Genomic DNA, 20,439 nt, shown 5'->3' with positions numbered 1-20,439 from the left:
CATTGTCCATTTAAGACCAGCATGCTCATTTGATCATCATAGATAGAGTCTGCCAATGGGAGATCAACATATAGGTTCTCTGTTGTATGAGCCTGAGTGTGTATGTGTGTGTTGTCTGTTGTATGAGCGTGTATATGTGTGTGTTCTCTGTTGTATGAGCGTGTATATGTGTGTGTTCTCTGTTGTATATGAGCTTGAGTGTGTATATGTGTGTGTACTCTGTTGTATGAGCCTGAGTGTGTATATTTGTGTGTTCTCTGTTGAATGAGCCTGAGTGTGTATATGTGTGTGTTCTCTGTTGTACGAGCCTGAGTGTGTATATGTGTGTGTTCTCTGTTCTACGGTCTAGGTTGTGTACTTTTTGTGTTCTATTGTGTTCTATGAGCCAGGCTGTTTATGTGTGTTCCCTGTTCTATGAGCCAGAGTGTGTATATATGTGTGTGTTCTCTGTTGTTCTGCAGCCCGGAGCCCTGTGTTCTCCCACCTGTCGTCATCACTGCAGGGTCTCTGCACCATCCGGGCCTTTAAAGCTGAGCAGCGCTTTCAGCAGGTGTTCGATGCCCATCAGGATCTGCACTCAGGTGTGCTGTTCTTCTTGATCAGTTTGAGTGCTCAAAGTCTTTGGGCCTTTGAGTTTGGCGGTGAAATGGGTAGCGGGGGGCTATGTCAAGGGGGACTCCGAAATGGGCGGGACCTCTCCGGTGAAGTGAATTTGAATAAACCAATCACATGCAGCCAGTGTTAAATTCTGACCTATCTATCTAGCTTTTATGAATTAACTTCAGCCTGACTTTGTGCGTCTGACTTCACTCTGGCCACAGTGCACATCTGTCTTTTCTTTCTTTCTTGATCTATTTATTGCCACACAAGAATGTTCATGGTAATTGTCATTACAGAAGGAGGTTGCTCAATCCAGTAAAAGAAAAAAGAAAGCAAAACAAAAAGAAAAATAAGTAAATTGTTTAGATCAGGAGTTTAATTGCGGAAGGGAAGAAGCTGTTTTTTGAAACATGTGGTTTCATTATATCCAGTGAACTGTGGATGTGTTCTTGCTTGCAGAGTCCTGGTTCCTGTTCCTGACCACTTCACGTTGGTTTGCCGTGAGGCTGGACGGCATCTGCTCCGTGTTCGTCACCATCACTGCATTTGGGAGTTTACTACTTCAAAGCAGTAAGATAAATGTTCATATCAGGCTGCTGCAGGCAGGGCTTAGTGTTCAGGCACTGTGCCTGAATTCAGGTGTGGACCGGGCTGTTAAAGATTTGAAATAGGCCTATGACATCTGCAAAAATGTCTAACTTCAGATACAGACATTTATTTTGTTCTAAGCCCTGCTGCTACTGCGACATCACTGCCATTCCATGCTCCGTTAAAAAGTTACTAATATTTCCTCATTTATTTTTAACAGCATTTCTGATGTAAATTGAATACCTCGATTATGAATACCTTAATTATGTCACATGGTCGCCACTTTGAACCTTTGTGCGAAAACGAGGCTACAATGGAAAACCCACTGTAGCGCTGCATTCTATTAGTGTCACTTTCAATTTGAGCTGCTTTCATAACGATCCTGATGGCTTGGACAAAAAACCTTGAGTCTTTACCAGTAATGTTCACAATGATGGATGTCGAAAAGTGGGTTAATGAAGGAAATCAGATCCTGAGATCAGTATAAAAGGATATATTAATAGCATAGAGGGCTACAGTACATCATCACCCATATAAGAGAACAATTGGTGTGCTATCTCAGCAAAACGTCAAAATATGGCCCAACATCTTGCTTTGTTTTGGCAATCCATTGCCGATGGATGTCTGTGTCTCTTGTGAAGTAACGAAAAGAGAGTTCTTGGTTCTGTCGTTGGAAAGAACAGAACAAAGTAAAAAGCAGTACAAAGCAGTACAAAGCTAGCCTGGGTGTTCCCATGCTGCCTTGCGGGCGATTTGATTCACGCTGCTAAGGCAGCCTGGAGACCATGGAGCAAATTTTCGCCTGAGATAGGGAACCAATCACAGAACAAGGGGGAAAGCAAGACGATGAGGAGCTATGCACAGACGCATTTGATAGACATACGTGGCGCCCAATAAACGGATCTGGGCATTTTTTTTCAAATACGAGAAAATGAACGTTTGGTTCCCAGACCACGTCTCATTGAGAAGTGGTGGCGCTAGCCAGGCTAGTACAAAGCAGTACAAAGCAGTAAGCTATTACTCCCTTCACTCGCAGCAACTTTCTTCTCCCACCACAGCCTCGCTTCCACACAGAAAATATTGAAAAACTGTGACCATGTGACAGAATTGTATTGCTTATGATTTGTGATACTGAAGATGTAGTAGATGAGCATCTTTTGCTTTCGGATGTCTGACAGAGGTCCTTCTATATGTCTGACAGAGGTCATTCTATATGGAGGTATGAGCAAATTTCAACATGACACTCCTGGTCTCTTAATAGTACTTTAACTGGTTCTAGAGTTAATTTGTTGTCCACCATTACACAGAAGTATCTTCTTACTGGACCCTATTCTTGGCCCCTCCTTTAACTTAAGAGTTAATTTGTCCACCATAACACAATAGCCTTCCTTTAACTGGTTCTAGGGTTAATTTGGGCCCTATTCTTGACAGGTTTGGATGCGGGATCAGTAGGCTTGGCTCTCTCCAATGCAGTGACTCTAATGGGAATGTTCCAGTGGGGGGTCCGGCAGAGTGCAGAAGTGGAGAATATGGTAAGAGAACCTAGAACTTGAGAACCTAATTTCAAGTGCTTTGTGCTTTGTTCTTTGGAACTATGTCATCGCAGGACGAAACAAGAATAGAATATCTTGATATGTAGCTATTAGTATGGCTCTTGATATGTAGCTATTAGTCTCTCTCTTGATATGTAGCTATTAGTCTCTCTCTCTCTCTCTCTCTAAGTCTGCATGTGTTCTCATATTGACTTTTTTGCGATCAGATGACATCCGTGGAGAGGGTTATGGAGTATACTGAACTAGAGACTGAAGCACCATGGGAAACACAAAAGCGTCCGCCCCCTTCGTGGCCAAGCAAAGGGCTGATCACATTCGACCAGGTCAACTTCTCATATTACCCGGATGGACCTATTGTTCTGAAAAACATGACCGCTACCTTCAAGCCCAAAGAAAAGGTAAGATTCTCTGATATTCTGATTCAGAAATAGGTTTAGTTGTTGATTGGCCGCTGTGTATAATCCCCTTCCTATAGCACAAGGAATTTAACACCTCTCATGTATATCAGGGTTTCCGTTGTCCGGTAATTACCGGACATTGGCCGGGAAGAAAAAATTAAATGTCCGACAAAATGAAATCTCTCCGGTCAAATTGTCCAATTGAAATTGGCTAATAATCCTGTCCCGCTAACGCAATCTGAATTTGAGAATAAGCCTTAAAATGTAAGCCTATATTAAAGCAATACGTCCTCTGGCTATGTTTTTAAATGTACAGGCTCTACCATTTGAAAGCTATTAAACAACACGCATAGCCTATGCTGCATTTCTAATAGGAAGACGCGATGGATGATAAATTGGTAACGTCTGAAGCCTCAGATGTCCGGTCAACTCCACCACCACCAGATAAAAAGCAGAAGTGTCGGGCGTATCTGTCGGAATGATGACGTTGGAAGTGGAGTTATGGGGTTGCGGCAGCTCAAGACACTGTCATTCTCCGTGTACACTGGACATGCAACTGTGTTCTGTACCCAAAGCATACAGTAGGCCTATGCTTTCTCTGTCTATGATCTGCAGGGTTAGGGCCTCCTCGACGAGGAGATTGCTGGTCTGCGGATAATTTCAGGCACAATTAAACAGTATCATTGAACTGCGGACCGAAAGAAAAAGAAACTAAACATTTCCCAGAATAGGAAACATTTCTTCATTTATTGTTATCAAATAAAGAGGCATAGCCTTAGGGGGTAGTGGTGTTATCAAATAAAGAGGCATAGCATTAGGGGGTAGTGGTGTGAGCGCTCATTCTTGTGTGGCGCATCTGTGCAAGTTAAACAGTGGAACCACTGGAGATAACGTGGGCAGCAATAAACAACGTAGCCTTTTTAAAACAATGAACGAAGCGGACTCTTGCTGTCCATGGAAAACATAGATACTGGCTAGATCTTGTTAGGCATGTTTACGTAAGTTAGGCTAATGAACATGTTGCATTCGATTCAGCCTGATTATGTCATTCTTTAAGCTACATAGCCTGTTTCCAGTTTTCCTCAACTTGACTAATTAAGAAGCGATAATAGGATATTTGACCGGCATATCATCAAAATGTCCAGAAAACGAAACCTCGGCACCATTTTTTTCTAGCGGAAACTCTGATGTATATATCCTAAATTAAAATGTAACTTCTCACCTCTCCTCTGTATATCCTAAATTAAAATGTAACTTTACTGTTTTTATGTTGCTTTTTTACAGGTGGGCATCGTTGGTAGGACGGGTGCAGGGAAGAGCTCTTTAGTTTCCGCGCTCTTCCGGCTCGCAGAACCGGAGGGGCAGATCAAGGTGGACGGCCTCCGGATCTCTGAGCTGGGACTGCACGATCTGAGGCAGAAGATGTCCATCATTCCCCAGGACCCCGTGCTCTTCACCGGAACCATGAGGAAGAACCTGGACCCTTTTAGCCAGCATTCTGACGAGGAGCTCTGGAAAGCTTTGGAGGAGGTACACACGCACGCACGCACACACATAAACACGCATACACATATACACACGCGCACGTACGCACACACCACACATATGCGCACACACACACACACACACACACACACACACACACACACACACACACACACTGAAACAGAAACTCATTTAGATGGGATATGGCTAGATGTGTAGGCATGACAAAAAATATGATTTGTGTTTGTTAAACTATTTCGGCAAATGATGCTCTTGGGGAAACAGGACCTTGTAAAGGTGAAATGCAGAGTACGAGTACCCTACTTGAAGTAGCAGTCTAACAAGATGTGTAGGCATGACGACAAAAAATATGATTTCCGTTTGTTACGCAGGCATTTTGATCTTTGACCCCCAAATGCAATAATCTCTAATGACCCACACAGGTCCAGCTGACCCTCAAATGCAATAATCTCTAATGACCCACACAGGTCCAGCTGAAATCGGCGGTGGATGAGTTACCGGCGCGCCTGGAGACGGTGCTCTCAGAGTCGGGCTCCAACTTCAGCATTGGCCAGAGACAGCTGGTGTGTTTGGCACGTGCCATCCTCCGCAGGAACAACATTCTCATCATCGACGAGGCCACGGCAAACGTCGACCCCAGGTGAGGCTGGACACCATCGACCCCAGGTGAGGCGGCAAACGTCAACCCCAGGTGAGGCTGGACACCGTCGGGTCACTCGCCACTTCACCACTAATGGTGGTGAAACAGTGGAGAATACAGTGTGGCTTATTGCTCTTAGGAGTTTTTTATAAACGGGGGCTAAAAGGAAAATAAAGCAGCCAGGCAGTTACAGTGCTTCACTCTTGGGGCAGTTACAGTGCTTCACTCTTGGGGCAGTTACAGTGCTACACTCTTGGGGCAGTTAGTGCTTCACTCTTGGGGCAGTTACAGTGCTACACTCTTGCGGCATCTTTAATATCGGCTGCTTGGCCTCTACAGCTGTTGGCTGCAGCAACTCAAGCTTGGTAGCACCAATTTATTTTATTTTATTTTATTTTATTTTATTTATTTATTTATTTATTTATTTATTTATTTATTTATTTATTTATCTATCTATTTATCTATCTATCTCTATCTCTATCTATCTTTACAAGAAACGGAGGGCTCTTGATATGTAGCTACTAGTATGGCTCTTGATATGTAGCTATTTTTATGGCTCTTGATATGTAGCTATTTTTATGGCTCTTGATATGTAGCTATTTTTATGGCTCTTGATATGTAGCTATTAGTATGGCTGTTGATATGTAGCTCTTGCGGCATCTTTAATATCGGCTGCTTGGCCTTTACAGCTGTTGGCTGTAGCAACTTGAGCCAGATAGCACTGTTTTTTTTTTTTTTTATTTTATTTTATTTTATTTTATTTATTTATTTATTTATTTATTTATTTATTTATTTATTTATTTATTTATTTATTTATTTAACGAGAAACTGAGGGATCTATGTGAAAAATCGTCTGAGTTTTCCTTTAATGTGGTTTGATTTTGGCTTGCAGGACAGATGAACTGATCCAGAAGACCATCCGAGAGAAATTCCGAGAGTGCACAGTGCTCACTATCGCTCACAGGCTCAACACGATCATCGACAGCGACCGCATCCTGGTGAGGCAGCTTTCTGTAGCATCCTGGTTTCCCTCATTGACGTGTATGATTGTTTTTTTCCTTGGCTTCAGAATCACAGGAAAACTCATGGTGGAAATACTGATACTCCCATAAACTCTTCTGGGTACTCAAACGTAATAAGTTTCCATTAGTCCATTAGACAAAGGAAAGCTGTGTACAACTGAACTTATTTAATTTTCTGTTTGTTGTATGTGTTGGCAGGTTTTGGATGCAGGTCACATCCATGAATATGATGAGCCCTACACTCTCCTGCAGAACCCTGAGAGCCTTTTCCTGAAGATGGTCCAGCAGACGGGCAAAGCAGAGGCCTCACATCTGATGCAAATGGCCAAACAGGTTTGTCTGTCAGACAACACACACATCAATGTATTGGACATCCATTGATCCTAGATTTTGCAGAAAATTCACAACTCACTGCACAGCTACTTTGAACAGTTATACCTTTTTGAGTCATCAATTAGGCAATGCTTGTTCTAATAAATTGAAAACACACTTTAATTGATTAAAAACAAGGTCAAAATGAAGATCTTGTCTTGGTGTTAAACACGTTGCAAAAATACAAAATAATTTTATTTAACTATAAATACAGCGATGAATCTGGTAAAAGACTGAAGACTGTAACTGTCCACTGCAGTGGATGTCATCTTGTATCAATGACAGGAGACCAGAATCTCTGCATAAAGTCTTCAGCACATTAGCACAAAGACTTTCAGTGGGAAGTTGAAAGGAGTGATGTAGGATACGAGCAGCCAAAGTTAAACCATTTTTTTCCCCACCACTGACTGACGAGGCTCATTGTGTCCGTAACCACGGCAACGGAGTGTATGGGGGCTGCGAGGCTCTCCTAAGCATGTCCCAGCCTGCTTTTCTGTTTTACACTAACTGCTCCGTACAGAGTGGAGTTTATATTCATACAGCTGCTCCAGGGTCTGCTAAAAACTTAAGCAGTTTTTTTTTTTTTAGCAAATAGCCGAAGCTTCGCCTGAATACTTTAAATTATAAACTTTTAAACGGCAGAAGTCCACTGGCATATCAATGTGCCATGTTACTTACTTATGATGACTCACTTCTATCCCTTCTATACAGGCATATAACAAGAGTCAAACCAGCCTGACCTCTAAAGGACCTAGTGGAGATGGCAGTCTGATCATCTTTGAAACAGCACTGTAACTGTGGACTGCGCGCATGGGTCAGCAGAAGCCAGTGAGAGCGGAGGACCAGTGAGAGGCCTAGCACACCCCATCCCAACGGCCATTTGGATGGCTGCAGGATCTAAAGCATAATAGTGTAGAGGAAGTAAGAGATGATTTGCACAACAGGGAGCTCCCATTTAAAGTTTTTTTTTTTTTTTTTTTTTTTTTTTTTTTTTTTTATTTGCAGGGACGTTTCGAGCCCCACAGCTCTTCCTCAGACTAGAAGCCCAGCTCATAAAATCACTCGTGACCCATAATGCATCACGTGTCCACTCCGCAACACAGCATGGCCAGTTTGGACCAAGGACGCACTCGAGTCGCTTACATGATAATGGTGCTCTCTTGCTCTCATTTGTCCCCAGGATGCTGCCAGTCCAAGAAAGTGCTTAAAGATAGTCATGCTGTGGGGTGATTAAAGGGCTATTGTAAGAGGGTAGAAACAAGCTGCTGTGCTCAAAAGCTATGCACTTGCTCAACATATGTGCCTGACCAACTATATAATATGTGTGTAACAACAGAGGAACTGTTGCACAGAAACAAGTTTTAAAAAGTCTATTTTGACTGGAGTGGCCCTTTTTCAATATGTTGTGCAGGTATACGCTAAAGCTGACTATCCTATCAAGCTTGAGTGCACTCTGAACAAGCTATTGATCCATGTCAAGGATGGATAATTTAAAGCTTCTGAGAGACTTGTTAGTTGGACAGGTGGTTTATAAGGTAAAGAGGCATGTTAGGCTGACCAAGAGGCTTGTGAAATATGCCTCCTGGACTCAGTTTGATGTCCAGGGCAACTAAAATAAAATGTTTGCCTATATTCTTCATGTCTGTATTTGAATGTTTATGTTTTGTATTATGTATGACTGTTTTGTAGTAATACCATTTTTATACATCATGTAAATGATGGTTCTTTAATGAAGACCAAGCATCACCACAGTGTTGTGATGGCTGATGCTGATGTGGCATTTGTAATTGTTGCCTTCACTGTTCTAGTATTTCACTCCAGCTCTTACTTATAGCACTAAGGTTTCACAAGCCCTTGAGTCCACAGAGGAATCACCTCAGTAGACATAGCTGCAATCATTTTCTATTTAAGATGTCATTCATCAAATATATATTTTCACTATATTATGGAGTATAACTGATGAAAATGGATAAGTCCATGACTTCAGATTATTATTTTTATTTTATTTTTATTGTAAAGTCAAGTGCCTGTTCTTTTACATTGCTTCATGTGGAACAACAGCAATTGATCTCTATGGTAGGTGGTCAGATTGAAGCCCTTTGAAACCACCAAGTTTTTGTTCGGAGTATATTTCAGGCCAGTTTGTTAGTCTGTTGTGTATAATGTCTAGAATATGTTGAGTTTATTGCGAAATGTTTAGATGCTGACTGAAAAGGATGCAAGGAAGGGACAGATACCAAAGTGCCTACACTTACACTTCAAGCATAGATCAGACTGAATATGTGCGTGTCTAAACCACTGTAGCGCCTTACTTGAATATTACTGAATTTTATTCCGAGAGAAATCAAAATGGTGATTTCTGTGGAAAATGGAATCTCTACATGCTACCAGGCTATGAAGGGCCCCATGGGTTTGCTGTCTATATAATTTGTTATTATATAATGACCTGTGTCTTATCATTATTTTCTTTTCAAGTAACACGAAGACTACTTCAGCTGTTACCAAAAATAAAAAAATAGATCAAAATCATTGTTTTCTAACTTCACAGAAACATTTCATGGTCTTAGATTAAGTCTTGATTTGGGTATTTATTAGGCAATTTTAAACTCCCCTATTGTCTAGTTTATTTTGAGAGTTGTTTTGGCAATCAGTTACATCATGATGTATAAGTGTTTGTGTGACTACTGTAAGTTCACCATTAAAATAGCTATCTGATAAATATGTTTACCCACTCTGTTTCAATCATTGAAATCATACATCTCAATAAAAAAGAAATTCTAAATTGCACCTTTATTAAAAATAATTATTACCATACATCACCTTCAGTGCATAGAAATGATTTTGAACTTCACCACAGCATAGTAACAACTGCCTGTGTGCTATGTTTCACCCATGAGATCATGTTTTTTAAAAGAAAAAGCTATGTGGATGAGTTTTGCCCTTTGTCAAGTTGTTGAGAGGGGAGACATGCATGTCAATCATACCATATACAAATTCAGATAAATATGGCAAAAGAGACAACAAAACAGTAATCATATGCTTACTTTGTACATACATTTATAACTTGTTTAAGTTCAGGAAATCGCCCATCAGTGCACGTGCAGTTTGAGGCTGTAGAATCCTTAGTTTCTGCTCCGTATGGGCACAAATAGTCCTGTATTCCAGCATTCACCAACATCCATGTCCTGCGTTTTCGCCAGCTTCAGTCTCAGTTTAGACATTCCAGTTGCTTGTCCTTTTTGTCTGCGGCTCTGCACAAACGCTAACCGTTACTGTCTGCTTTCAAAACAGACTTTCTCTCTTCTGTGACTTGAGCAGTCTGACTACAGCTCCATGTATCCATGGTAACATGCCAAAGCCACATCAGGGAATTAGAAGCGATCCCGAGGCCCTCTGGACATGCTCAGAGGCAAGGTAACCGAGGATAGAGAGGACACCTCCCAATAAAGACTCCTCGACAGGAAGAGTTGGTAGAGTATGATGACCGATATGGACTGGCACAAAATCACTCCAATAGCAATGACCTAGGCACAAAAGATAAGCAACAGTGACTGATTAGTGTGTTTTGTATTTGAGTATTTTGTTCTATGCTCTAAACTATCTTGTCTCATCTCACCTTCTCTTGCTGGTGTTCATTAAAAATCCCTGAGAGTAGAACAAGCACAGGATGGCACAGAAACCACAAAAAGCACCCCTTCAAATTTATAAAAATAAAGAAGTTGATTAGTAAACATATATTTCAGAATTGCAGACAAATCCCAAAGCTGAATTGAAAACTGGTGTGTTATTTCTGGTTGCGGGTCTATTACGGTTGTGCCACCTTTGCAAAGCGAAGGTAGAAGTCCCTCTTGAGAGCACTCCTCTCCGAGGAGGTGATCTGGTAGAGCACCGAGGCCAGTAGCAGTGCTAGCACCACACGTAGCAGCAGGAGTAAGACACCTGGCACACTGCGCTGTGCATGGAAACTGTGGTGCTCTGTGTCCTCAAACTGCTCCCAGATGAGTAAGATCCCCTGGAAACAAGAACAGCATCAGCACCAAATGGACTTTTAAAAGGTATTATATTCGGCATGGAGGTATAATTTTAAAACGTATTATATTCAGTATGGAGGTGTACTTTTTTCAAATGAAAACTGTTAGGACTGGAGAGCAACATATGTTGGAATAGAGGTGCTGGACAGGTTGTAATTGTGTTATCAGAAATAAAATAGAATAGAAATATTATATACAAACAAAAATATTCCATCTGAACCTGTGTGAACACAGCCCCTGCAGCAAGGGAGGTGGAGGTTGGAGAGGAGTCCCACTGGAGAGGCTTGCTCTGGGACTTTCTGCTGCGACTCAGAGTCCAACCCATACAAAGACTCAGCAGCATATACAGCATCTGCACCTGTGCCACCATGTCACAAACTACACACACATACACACAAGCAGGGATTATCAAGATTTTATCAATTAAACCATTAATCCTTATACTGCACTGATACTTTCAATGATTGTTAATTTATTCTTTCACAATAATTTAAGTTTTTGAAAAATTACACACATTTGTTAAGAAATAGCATGTAATAGGCGGGAACCAAGGGACTCCTTGGCTGTAAGTGATTGGAACCTTCTGGTACAGGGCAATCAATATTATGTTGAATAATGTGTATAAATATGACTCACACTCAGCTAGACTACCCATCAAAGGGGTCCCTACGCCATCTCTGGCATACCTAGGTTAAAAAGAAGGAACAAGTTGAAAAACATATAAAACGTTTAATGGATTTATAATGAAGTGAATTGTTGATGGATTATGCATGCGAAACATTGTTGCCACCACCTGGCCATGTGGATGTAATTAAAGAGCACCGACATCCCCTGCAGCAAGAGGGCGATAGAGAGCACTTTGAGCACTGTGTGCATAGGGCCTCCCTTTTGTAGAGCCTGCCACAGTGGTTGCATGTAGATGCAGGATGCAATAAAGTAGGCCAGAATCAGCAGGAAATAGAAGCTGTGGAGACCTGACGGGATAAGATTCATGTCAACCATATTGCCATAACAATACCATCATTCAATATATTATAGTTTTGGGAGTGATCATGTAGGACTAAAAGATCATGGTGCCAAGTGCAGCTTCATTAGTATTTTGTGCATCTTGTGCAAGCATCATGACGTCATCTTCTATTCTATTTCAAGATGGCACTATGCTTATTTGAAAAAAATGTAACCTTAGATAACTTTTGTAATCCAGGGTCTTTGATAGTGTTAAACCTCTTAGGATTTATGGAGTGGGAACCAATCTCGTAAATTATGATAAAAACATCCAGTGTTGCATGTCCACTTTAAGGTTATGGGTAGATCGGGAGCATGTGCCCTCCACTTACCCCCCTCCTCAGCACTGAAGTGGTCCATTGGGTTTCCTGCAACATCCGGATTCAGCAGAATGATCTGAAACTTGACATCCTCCAGAGGACTCGAGATGTCCTGCTCTGTACAAGTGTAGCGGTCCACATACAAGATGTGCCAGGCCTGGGGATACAGTTGTTGAGGAATAGTCTGATTGTGCTCCTCTGTACTCAGTGATACTGGGGGGGAAAAAGAGACACATCACTTCCTGTGATTTAACGCCAGAGGATGAGGCAATTAGAGAGGTACTGTAGAAGAGTTTAGGACTCATGCATGAGACTTATCAACTGAAAGAACTGCAAGATCAGAGACAAAGAATAACAGCATGCCATGCACTCAGGATTTTGCATTAAACCAAGCAGTGAAAACCAGTTATCCTAAAATGGAAAGAACCATACACCTTAGAACAAATAAAAATGATATGCATTCAGGTGCTTCTGTATTTGTTATAAGCCTAATAGGCCACTTAATCAATCTGACGAAATGTAATCACAGCCTGGCAATTACCATTGCCAATATGATATAATGGTGTCACTCACTAGACATCTGGGCTCGGGAGACCCGGTCCAAGCAGCTCAGGTTGTCAAAGCCTTGCGTATTGTGGAACATCAGCAGCTTCGACTCCTTCTGCACAGCCAGAGGCACATTCTCCAGCCTATATACCATCAGCCCATTTCCAACTACATAACACACAAAGGATTTTAAACACTCACTCATTTGATCTTTACATCATGCGTTTTAAACCAATCATACTGGTAGTAAGAAAACTCTTTCTGTTCACTACATTTTGAATGCTGTGTTCATCAATCATAACACAGGATTATGCAGTCACAGACTGCATAACAGAAAAAACACATTGGCTAATGGCGTAGTTTGCCATGCAAAATGTAATTCTGAAAATCAGTATAGCACCTACCCTGATAGAAAAAATTGGTGATGTATTGACCTTTCTGCTCCCTCGCCAAGTCGCTTCTGAAAACCCCAAATATAGTTTTTCCGCTTACAGAGAAAACACATTGTAGCAAGAATGTAACTGTTGTTATAGCGAACTGATACATTGTTGCACAGCAAGCTGCGTGTTAAATGTTTTCAACCTCTTATTACGACAATGAATGGAATACACTTCAGGCAGCACTCCTTTAGCTGAAAATTTGATGGATCCACGTTCTAGCCAATCATCAACGAAGAGGTCATGACTTGTACGGCGGTGCAACCAATAAAAACTAAAAAGAGGCGGGGACACAAAATCAAGCAACGCTGGCATCTGACATGAAACGTGTCAACGTTGCCGTAAAGTGGTTAAACTGTCGTGGATGTGAACTGAAACTGACATTTAGTTGTGTTGGACTGGTTTACTGTCTATGGGTTGGATTGGGTTCTTGCTTATCGAATGATTGTGGAATAACTTGAATGAGTTTCAATTATTTTCTTCAACCTGTCATTGGAGAAAGGTTTCGCCATATTGTCGGAAACGTGTGCAGTAAGGGCAAGTAGCCATAGCCATCTTGATCTAACCTGCAGTTTGTTGCTCGCAGTAGCCTACTTTAGTAGCCTCCTGTAACGTCAACTGGGAGATGCAATGAGCTTACTTAACAACAGGAAACAACAACCTCTAACCTACTGCTTACTTTCATGAGAAAGTTAAGTAAAAGCAGGCCATGCTGACTTAAACGGTCAATGATGTTACTGATGCACGGCTGGCCTACACAATTTCTTCTTGAATAGGCCTAAGAAGCTTTTCACCCATGCTACAAGTGGCGGAATGGCTCAAGACATAGTTAGATAGCAGGCTGTCTGTTCTCTGATAAAGAGTAAAATGGAATCTAAGACTGTTTTGGTCACCGGAGGTGCTGGCTTTATGTAAGTAACCCTAGTTACTGTTGGAGTATTATCTTATTCGTGTCATCATCATGACAGACTTTCATATTCCAATTCTTTCCACTCAGCGGGTCTCATCTAATTATCTCCCTAAAAGTGCAGTACCCAGAATGGAAGATCATCAACTTGGACAAGGTAAGACTTTTTTGGTGAAATGTCAGTTTGACATTTCATGATGGCACACTTTTTAGCTGTTTCTCCTCTGATGTGTTGATTCCTTTGTTTTATTGTTTTGCCTTTTGACCGTCATAGTTGGAGTACTGCTCGAGTTTACAGAATCTTGTGATGACTGATGACAACTACAGATTTATTGAGGTAGGCTCTTTATATAGCCTACTTTTGCCTTTTATTGCACGTCCGAGGCAAAAGTATAACTCCTGATGTTATACGATTATGTACTACTCAACCTTTTACTTATTGTTCAAAATGCAATGACTCTTGTTCAGTATTGGGGTAAATCTGTGTCAAATCATTACACTTTTGGACTGCATCGTCACAGATTTCAATGAAACTTTTGTTTACGAGAAACCAATGGACTGAAATTGTGTCTGGGATCAATAAAGGAGATCTGGACTAATGCAATTTAAACTAATAAGGGAGGGGACTGTCATGTCTGCTATATTTTCCCCAATACAGGTTATAGATCAATGGTTCTATTGTTTTTGTTTATGGGTTGTTAGAGGTTTTAGAGGTCTTGGACACAACTCTGGATGAACACACAATGTTGGTGGTGAAAGGGGACTGTGGATGATGAAATCTTACATTACTTGCATTACATGCAGACTGTATTTACACAAGTATAGTTTGTTGTTAAGTGTGAGTTTGAGCAAGAATTAAGTGAACAATGATTTGCGGATGTGGTGGGTGGCTGCACTGAGGCCGCAGACGTAATAGAGCAAATGGGAATGGAAACTTCTCTCAAATATATCATATTACCTGTACCACTGTGTGATAGTTATATGTAGTTGGTACATGCAATGATGTTACTTACCACAGCACACAAATCACCTTTAATCTAGCAGCCATAGCAATGGGTGAACATAATATCAGCATTACATGACTTGAAGTTCTATTTATGTACCATGCAGGGGGATATTTGTGACCAGCACCTCATCAACCATCTGTTTGCTACTGAAAATATTGACATTGTCTTTCATTTTGCTGCTGAAACTCATGTGGGTAAGCTCACTTTAACTGCTAGCTATTAGCTTTACTAACTATTTTCCTGTTTTAATAGCGAAGACACGAGTCACTGTACCAAGCACACTATAGCATAATAGTGCGTAAGCAACAGAAGAATTGCTGTTTCATTCATTCAGATATAAGGTTACTATCAATATGTAATAGACTGTTATTCAACGTATTTTATGTGTGGCATTGACATTTTGTAAATACCATTTCCTCTCCTTCAGAGAACTCTTTCCTGTTTCCATCCAAATTTATGTCTGTGAATGCGGAGGGGACCCGTGTGTTACTGTCGGCTGCGCTGAACTCCGGCATTGAGAGATTCATTTACGTGAGCACGGACGAGGTTTATGGAACCAGCAGGGATGAGGTGAGTAGTTGCTTTGGATAATGATGAAATTATTTTACACCAAAAGCTAATGTGTGTGACTTATTGGAAGTCTTTAAAGATGGCTGGCTAGTAGCATCTAAAGCCCAGGCCCATGTGTAAAATGAGACATTTTCAGGTGTCTAGCATCTCTCTTCAAGGCTAAGATCCCGACGTTTCTAGATGAACCACATTAAACTTCTTCAGGATTATCAATGTGATTATGATGTGGTGAAAATTGTTTTGGGATGATGCCCAACATTCTTGTTCATTTTTTATTTTTTTATTGTAGATTTACAGAAACTTGCCATTAATTGTGTGTGTGTGTGCGTGTGTGTGTGTGTGTGTGTTTGGACTTTTATCCGCTGTGTCCCTCTGCATAGAAAAAATGTTTAATGAATGCAAAAAAAAAAAAATTGAATGCAAAAAATGATTATGCTGAAATTTGCTTCTCAGGCCTTTGATGAATCATGTCTTAAAAGACCAACAAATCCCTATGCTACATCCAAAGCTGCAGCAGAAAACATTGTGTTGTCGTTTTGGGAAAATTACCATGTAAGTTCCCTTTACTGTAGTGTATCATAAATTCTAGCCCTAAACCCATTTGATATGTTCTCAATGTTACCCAGGGATTCTGTTTAAAAATACAAATAGATTGAGTTTTGTGCTCCATGATCAATGTTGAAATGTCATTAAATTTTTCTAGTTGCCCATCATCATAACAAGGAGCAACAATATTTATGGACCACGACAGCATTATGAAAAGGTAAATTCGTTTAATTAGTAAGTTTTGGCTTTTGTATTAATGTTGTTATTCGAGTGGATTATTTTAAATATTGCATAAATGTATTGGTGTTCTCTAGGCTATAGCCTAGCCTATAGTCTAGCCTTTATAGTGTTATTAAAAGTCACAACGTTAATAGTCACATTTTTGATCAGCAAAGTATTTGCAATTCTGAAAGATAAAAATAGAACTGGCTTTTAGATCAGGTTGTAAAGTCATATTTGAATAATCATGATCTATGTATGTCTATCAGGTTATCCCAAGGTTCATATCCCTCCTCTCTGAAGACAAAAAATGGTGAGTTCCTAATGTAATGGCACATTATATTTTCAACACATACATTACATTACATTACATTACATTACATTACATTACATTTTGCATTACAGTTGCGCACATTCACTGAAAATTGTTTCACAAAGGCTAGGTGACCCTAACTGATCCTAAGTACCGGTAGTGGTAGTGGTAGTCTCTAAGTCTAAAGCATATATTGCCAGCTTTTTCCCTTAGACTACCTGTAGTGACATGGAAAAAAATGTGGTCAATGTGTGTTTCTTTAGTTTTGTCCTGCAGATCTTTTAGGATCTTGACTCTGTGCAGATTTCTTCAAGCTTTGGCCTGGGCCAGCCACGCTTACATTGCTGCAGTTTAGTCTTTACATTTCATGCTGATAATGAATGTAATAGCCCCCACCATTCTCTTTATGATAATGTCATTAATCTGCTCTTCCTACATACATTTTGTAATTATTTTTTGATCGGTCAAGAAGTTGGACTGGTTTTCTATTGAACTAAGAACATATCTCCAGACACGTGTGAAAAGACAAAGTGGCCAATGGTAGTTGATGATAGTCTATAGACTATAGACTTTATGATAGTTCAAATGCTTTATGGTGCAGTTTATTATTGCACCATGATATGGAGTCTAATAAAACATAGCTATATGGGTCAATTCCATAGTAAGTTCTGGCAGCCAGAACATACGTTAACACAGTAATCTGTTTTTCAGCACACATTAAATTGACATTAAATTGTTAAGGCATCCTCTGAAAAAGAAATTAAGGAAGTAAAGTGTTTTCATGTAATTTCTCTGATGCCACTCCATTCTTTTATACCATACTGGACATTGAGGAGTCGGAGCTAGTCAAGCATTCCCAGTCGACATTACATTACATTTTAGTTCACTATTACATTTTAGCTCACTTAAAAATAAAGCCAAAATTGTCATGTGCACAGTGGAAGATTACTGTTATGCTGTTATGTTCCATATAGCACAATTCAAGGTTCAGGCCTCCAGTCACGCCATTTTCTGTTCGTGGAGGATGTCATAGAGGCCTTCCTGACTGTGATGGAGCAAGGCATCTTGGGAGAGATTTACAACATTGGGACCAATTTTGAGATTCCTGTCATACAACTGGCCAGAGAACTCGTGAGGATGGTCTGTATTTTTATTTTTAAATATCTTCACTGGGTAGTGGCAATTAAAATAGAATGCTAATGCACATTATTTTTGTTTTTTTCATAGTTTATTTAACACTCAGCTACACTCAGCTGTTCTCTCAAGTTAAAAAACAAAAGCCAGAGACCATCTTGTGAGAGGGAATGTAATAGACCTCAGGAATCCTATGATTCTGTTATTAGAACCAGAATTTAAGGACAGGAGTGATCTCTGCTGTATTTGCTTTGTTAAAGCTGCAGTTGGCAAGATTTTTTTTATCATATTCACTGAAACTGACACTATGCTAGGACAGAACAACATAAATCAGCTGGTTTTAGAAAAAAAAAAACACACTTCTACCTCCATCTAGAGCCTGTTATTTGTTTTGCAAGAATACACAGCTCCCAGTTTTTCTGGTCCAATCAGAGCAAGGCTGTGTGAGATCTGACTGTCAATCGCAGTCTGGTGCGCACTGACGAGCACAAACTCGATGAGAGGGTGCTCGGTGGTAGTGGGGGAGGGGCATGAGAGTTGTAGACATTCAAAATCTTTGCTATGTCCCCTCAATCTGGCAGACTTGCCAACTGCAGCTTTAAGTCATAATTTTCAGTTTAGGTAATGTTTGTCTTGCCTCTGACAGATGAAACACTCTTCAGATGGTGAGCTTGATGATTGGCTGTTGTTTGTGAAGGACAGGTTAGTAGAACTCATTATTATGGGTTGACCCATAACCTGCCAGTATTACACGTCAAAATACTGGAGTTTTTTGGCAGTGTGTGACTTTTATTGTATGTGACTTGTGACTATGTTTAATGTCATGGTGGTGTGCTGTGAGATTTACCTGTTGCCATGAGATAAAACAAGTTTGGGAAACACTACCCCAGGGGATAGTCTGATTTTAGATGACCTAATGGATCAATTGAAGTAGCATAAAGTAGTCTTGTTTTGGTTTTTGCACATGGGACAGAAACTCAACTGGTGGTAATTAACAAAAATGACATCTGCACACAGATATGTTTATCTTTCTTTTCCTTTGCTAGGCCACACAATGACTTGAGGTACCCCATCAGCTCAGAGAAGCTGCACAAACTCGGATGGAAGCCCAAGGTGTCTTGGAGGGAAGGAATCTGCAGGACAAGTAAGTTCCTGATCTATTCTTATTTACCTTGTAACTTCTTAAAGTCTTTACTTTTACTTTACTAACTTTTTTTTAAGTATATTTTTTGGGGGCTTTTTATGCCTTTAATTCAATAGGACAGTGGAGAATGACAGGAAGCGAGTGGGAGAGAGAGTCGGGGTGGGATCCGGAAAGGATCGCTGGCGTACGGTGCGGGTGCCCCAGCCAGTTGCGCCACGGCTGGGGCCTACTAACTTTTTTTAAGTTTTTCACACAGTAAAGCACATTGAGTTGCCTTGTATGTGAAATGTGCTTTAGGGAAAAAAACTGCTTTGGCTTGCATAGTATTCTGATATAAACCCCCCTTTATTTCGGGTAGCCTGTTGAAGTTGGAAGAGTTTTCCAAGAATGAAATAGGAGGGTGGAAAAGTAGGAGGTAGATTCCTTTTTTCAGGCATGCCGGCAGAATCAGCCATTTACATCCAATGTTTTATGTTGTCACGTAATCTAATGATACAATTTTAGCAGCCAAATAAATGTCCAATTTCCTTATTGGAAGGAAAACCTGTGTGCCGAGATTTTAGTCTAAGAGATTTTTTTGCCATTGCATGTGTGGATTGCTGGCCAATTCTTTAATTGTATTCTGACTATTGCCACTTTGCCATTATATGTTTCCACAATACATAGTAAATGGAGTGCAGTGGAGTTTTGTTATATGTTTATACTTATATTTACCATTTCTGCTGTAAGTGCATGTTGTTTGTGATGTCTGTATGCTACTGAGACCTTGAATTTCCCCTTGGGGATCAATAAAGTATCTATCTATCTATCCATCTATTGAATAGCAGGAGGTAGCCAGATGAGCCGATGAATTTATATCATAACATCTCACTAAATAAATGAATGACCATTTCCATTTCAGGAAGTAGTTCATTCTAGAAATTAGAAACTGAGATATTTGTTCTCTTTCAGTCCAGTGGTATGAAGCCAACCCCGATATGTGGCCAACATCGCAGAGTTTCCAGACCACTCTGCAGAATTCATCTCAGACCAGTGTGCTGAATTTAAAGACACTCTAGGACCATGCAAATCAAAGAAATGGGAACGAATGTAGCAAAAAACAAATCTTGATATCTTGAAACATTTCTTCAGCAAATCAAGAATGAATATAACATATAGGTTATGAGGTTTTGTGCTTAGGAGACCAGATAGAACTGTGCCAAGCTGTCCAAAATGTTTTTTACTGTCCAAAACCTTTTGTACTCTTCTACTGATTTTTTTTTTAAATTTAAAAAACTCTATTCAGTCTTGTCTTTTGCTCTTAGTGTTCTCTTAATGCAATAAAATGTAACCAAAAATAGTGCTCATCATTCATTTTCTTCACAAACCTCTAAGGCTATGAGGCATGAATTTTTGTTCTGTCAGCCTACTTTGATATGTGGTGATGCAGGGGATTTCTTAAAACATCTATTAAAATTTGATGAGAATTTTATCGAAGTCACTACAACCAAAGTCCTTTTAGGCAACCCCCACACACACACACACACACACACACACACACACACACACACACACACACTTGGCGGCCATATTGCAATGCAC

General features: G+C 40.3%; 3 protein-coding genes across 3 annotated transcripts in view; 2 read left to right on the top strand and 1 right to left on the bottom strand.

The window, feature by feature from the left end:
• abcc4 (ATP-binding cassette, sub-family C (CFTR/MRP), member 4) overlaps nt 1-9,463 on the top strand; it is a 55,030-nt gene extending 45,567 nt beyond the window's left edge. The window contains exons 22-30 of the mRNA XM_048234396.1: nt 462-581; nt 1,060-1,170; nt 2,620-2,720; nt 2,948-3,139; nt 4,424-4,669; nt 5,113-5,285; nt 6,178-6,283; nt 6,506-6,640; nt 7,391-9,463. Of these exons, the coding sequence (XP_048090353.1) occupies nt 462-581; nt 1,060-1,170; nt 2,620-2,720; nt 2,948-3,139; nt 4,424-4,669; nt 5,113-5,285; nt 6,178-6,283; nt 6,506-6,640; nt 7,391-7,474 (1,268 nt within the window). The 3' untranslated portion in view covers nt 7,475-9,463. The remainder of the gene's footprint in view (nt 1-461; nt 582-1,059; nt 1,171-2,619; nt 2,721-2,947; nt 3,140-4,423; nt 4,670-5,112; nt 5,286-6,177; nt 6,284-6,505; nt 6,641-7,390) is intronic.
• Nucleotides 9,455-13,193, bottom strand: gpr180 (G protein-coupled receptor 180). Its single transcript, XM_048234397.1, has 9 exons — nt 12,986-13,193; nt 12,609-12,749; nt 12,048-12,248; nt 11,504-11,684; nt 11,347-11,396; nt 10,931-11,088; nt 10,500-10,691; nt 10,296-10,373; nt 9,455-10,203 (listed from the first exon to the last, which is right to left on the bottom strand). The coding sequence occupies exons 1-9, from the start codon at nt 13,125-13,127 to the stop codon at nt 10,051-10,053; spliced, it is 1,296 nt and encodes a 431-aa protein (XP_048090354.1). The 5' UTR covers nt 13,128-13,193; the 3' UTR covers nt 9,455-10,050.
• A 179-nt stretch (nt 13,194-13,372) lies between these two features.
• LOC125288221 (dTDP-D-glucose 4,6-dehydratase-like) lies at nt 13,373-20,246 on the top strand. The gene is made up of 12 exons (XM_048234398.1): nt 13,373-13,929; nt 14,016-14,082; nt 14,200-14,262; nt 15,036-15,126; nt 15,360-15,502; nt 15,956-16,054; nt 16,206-16,265; nt 16,537-16,580; nt 17,555-17,720; nt 18,361-18,416; nt 18,761-18,858; nt 19,810-20,246. The coding sequence occupies exons 1-12, from the start codon at nt 13,886-13,888 to the stop codon at nt 19,914-19,916; spliced, it is 1,038 nt and encodes a 345-aa protein (XP_048090355.1). The 5' UTR covers nt 13,373-13,885; the 3' UTR covers nt 19,917-20,246.
• Nucleotides 20,247-20,439: the final 193 nt, after the last annotated feature.

This window comes from Alosa alosa, chromosome 23 (assembly GCF_017589495.1).
Source record: "Alosa alosa isolate M-15738 ecotype Scorff River chromosome 23, AALO_Geno_1.1, whole genome shotgun sequence".
Taxonomy (NCBI): Eukaryota; Metazoa; Chordata; class Actinopteri; order Clupeiformes; family Clupeidae; genus Alosa; species Alosa alosa.
Note: the sequence above shows the minus strand (reverse complement) of the source record. Positions and strands in the feature narration are given on the sequence as shown.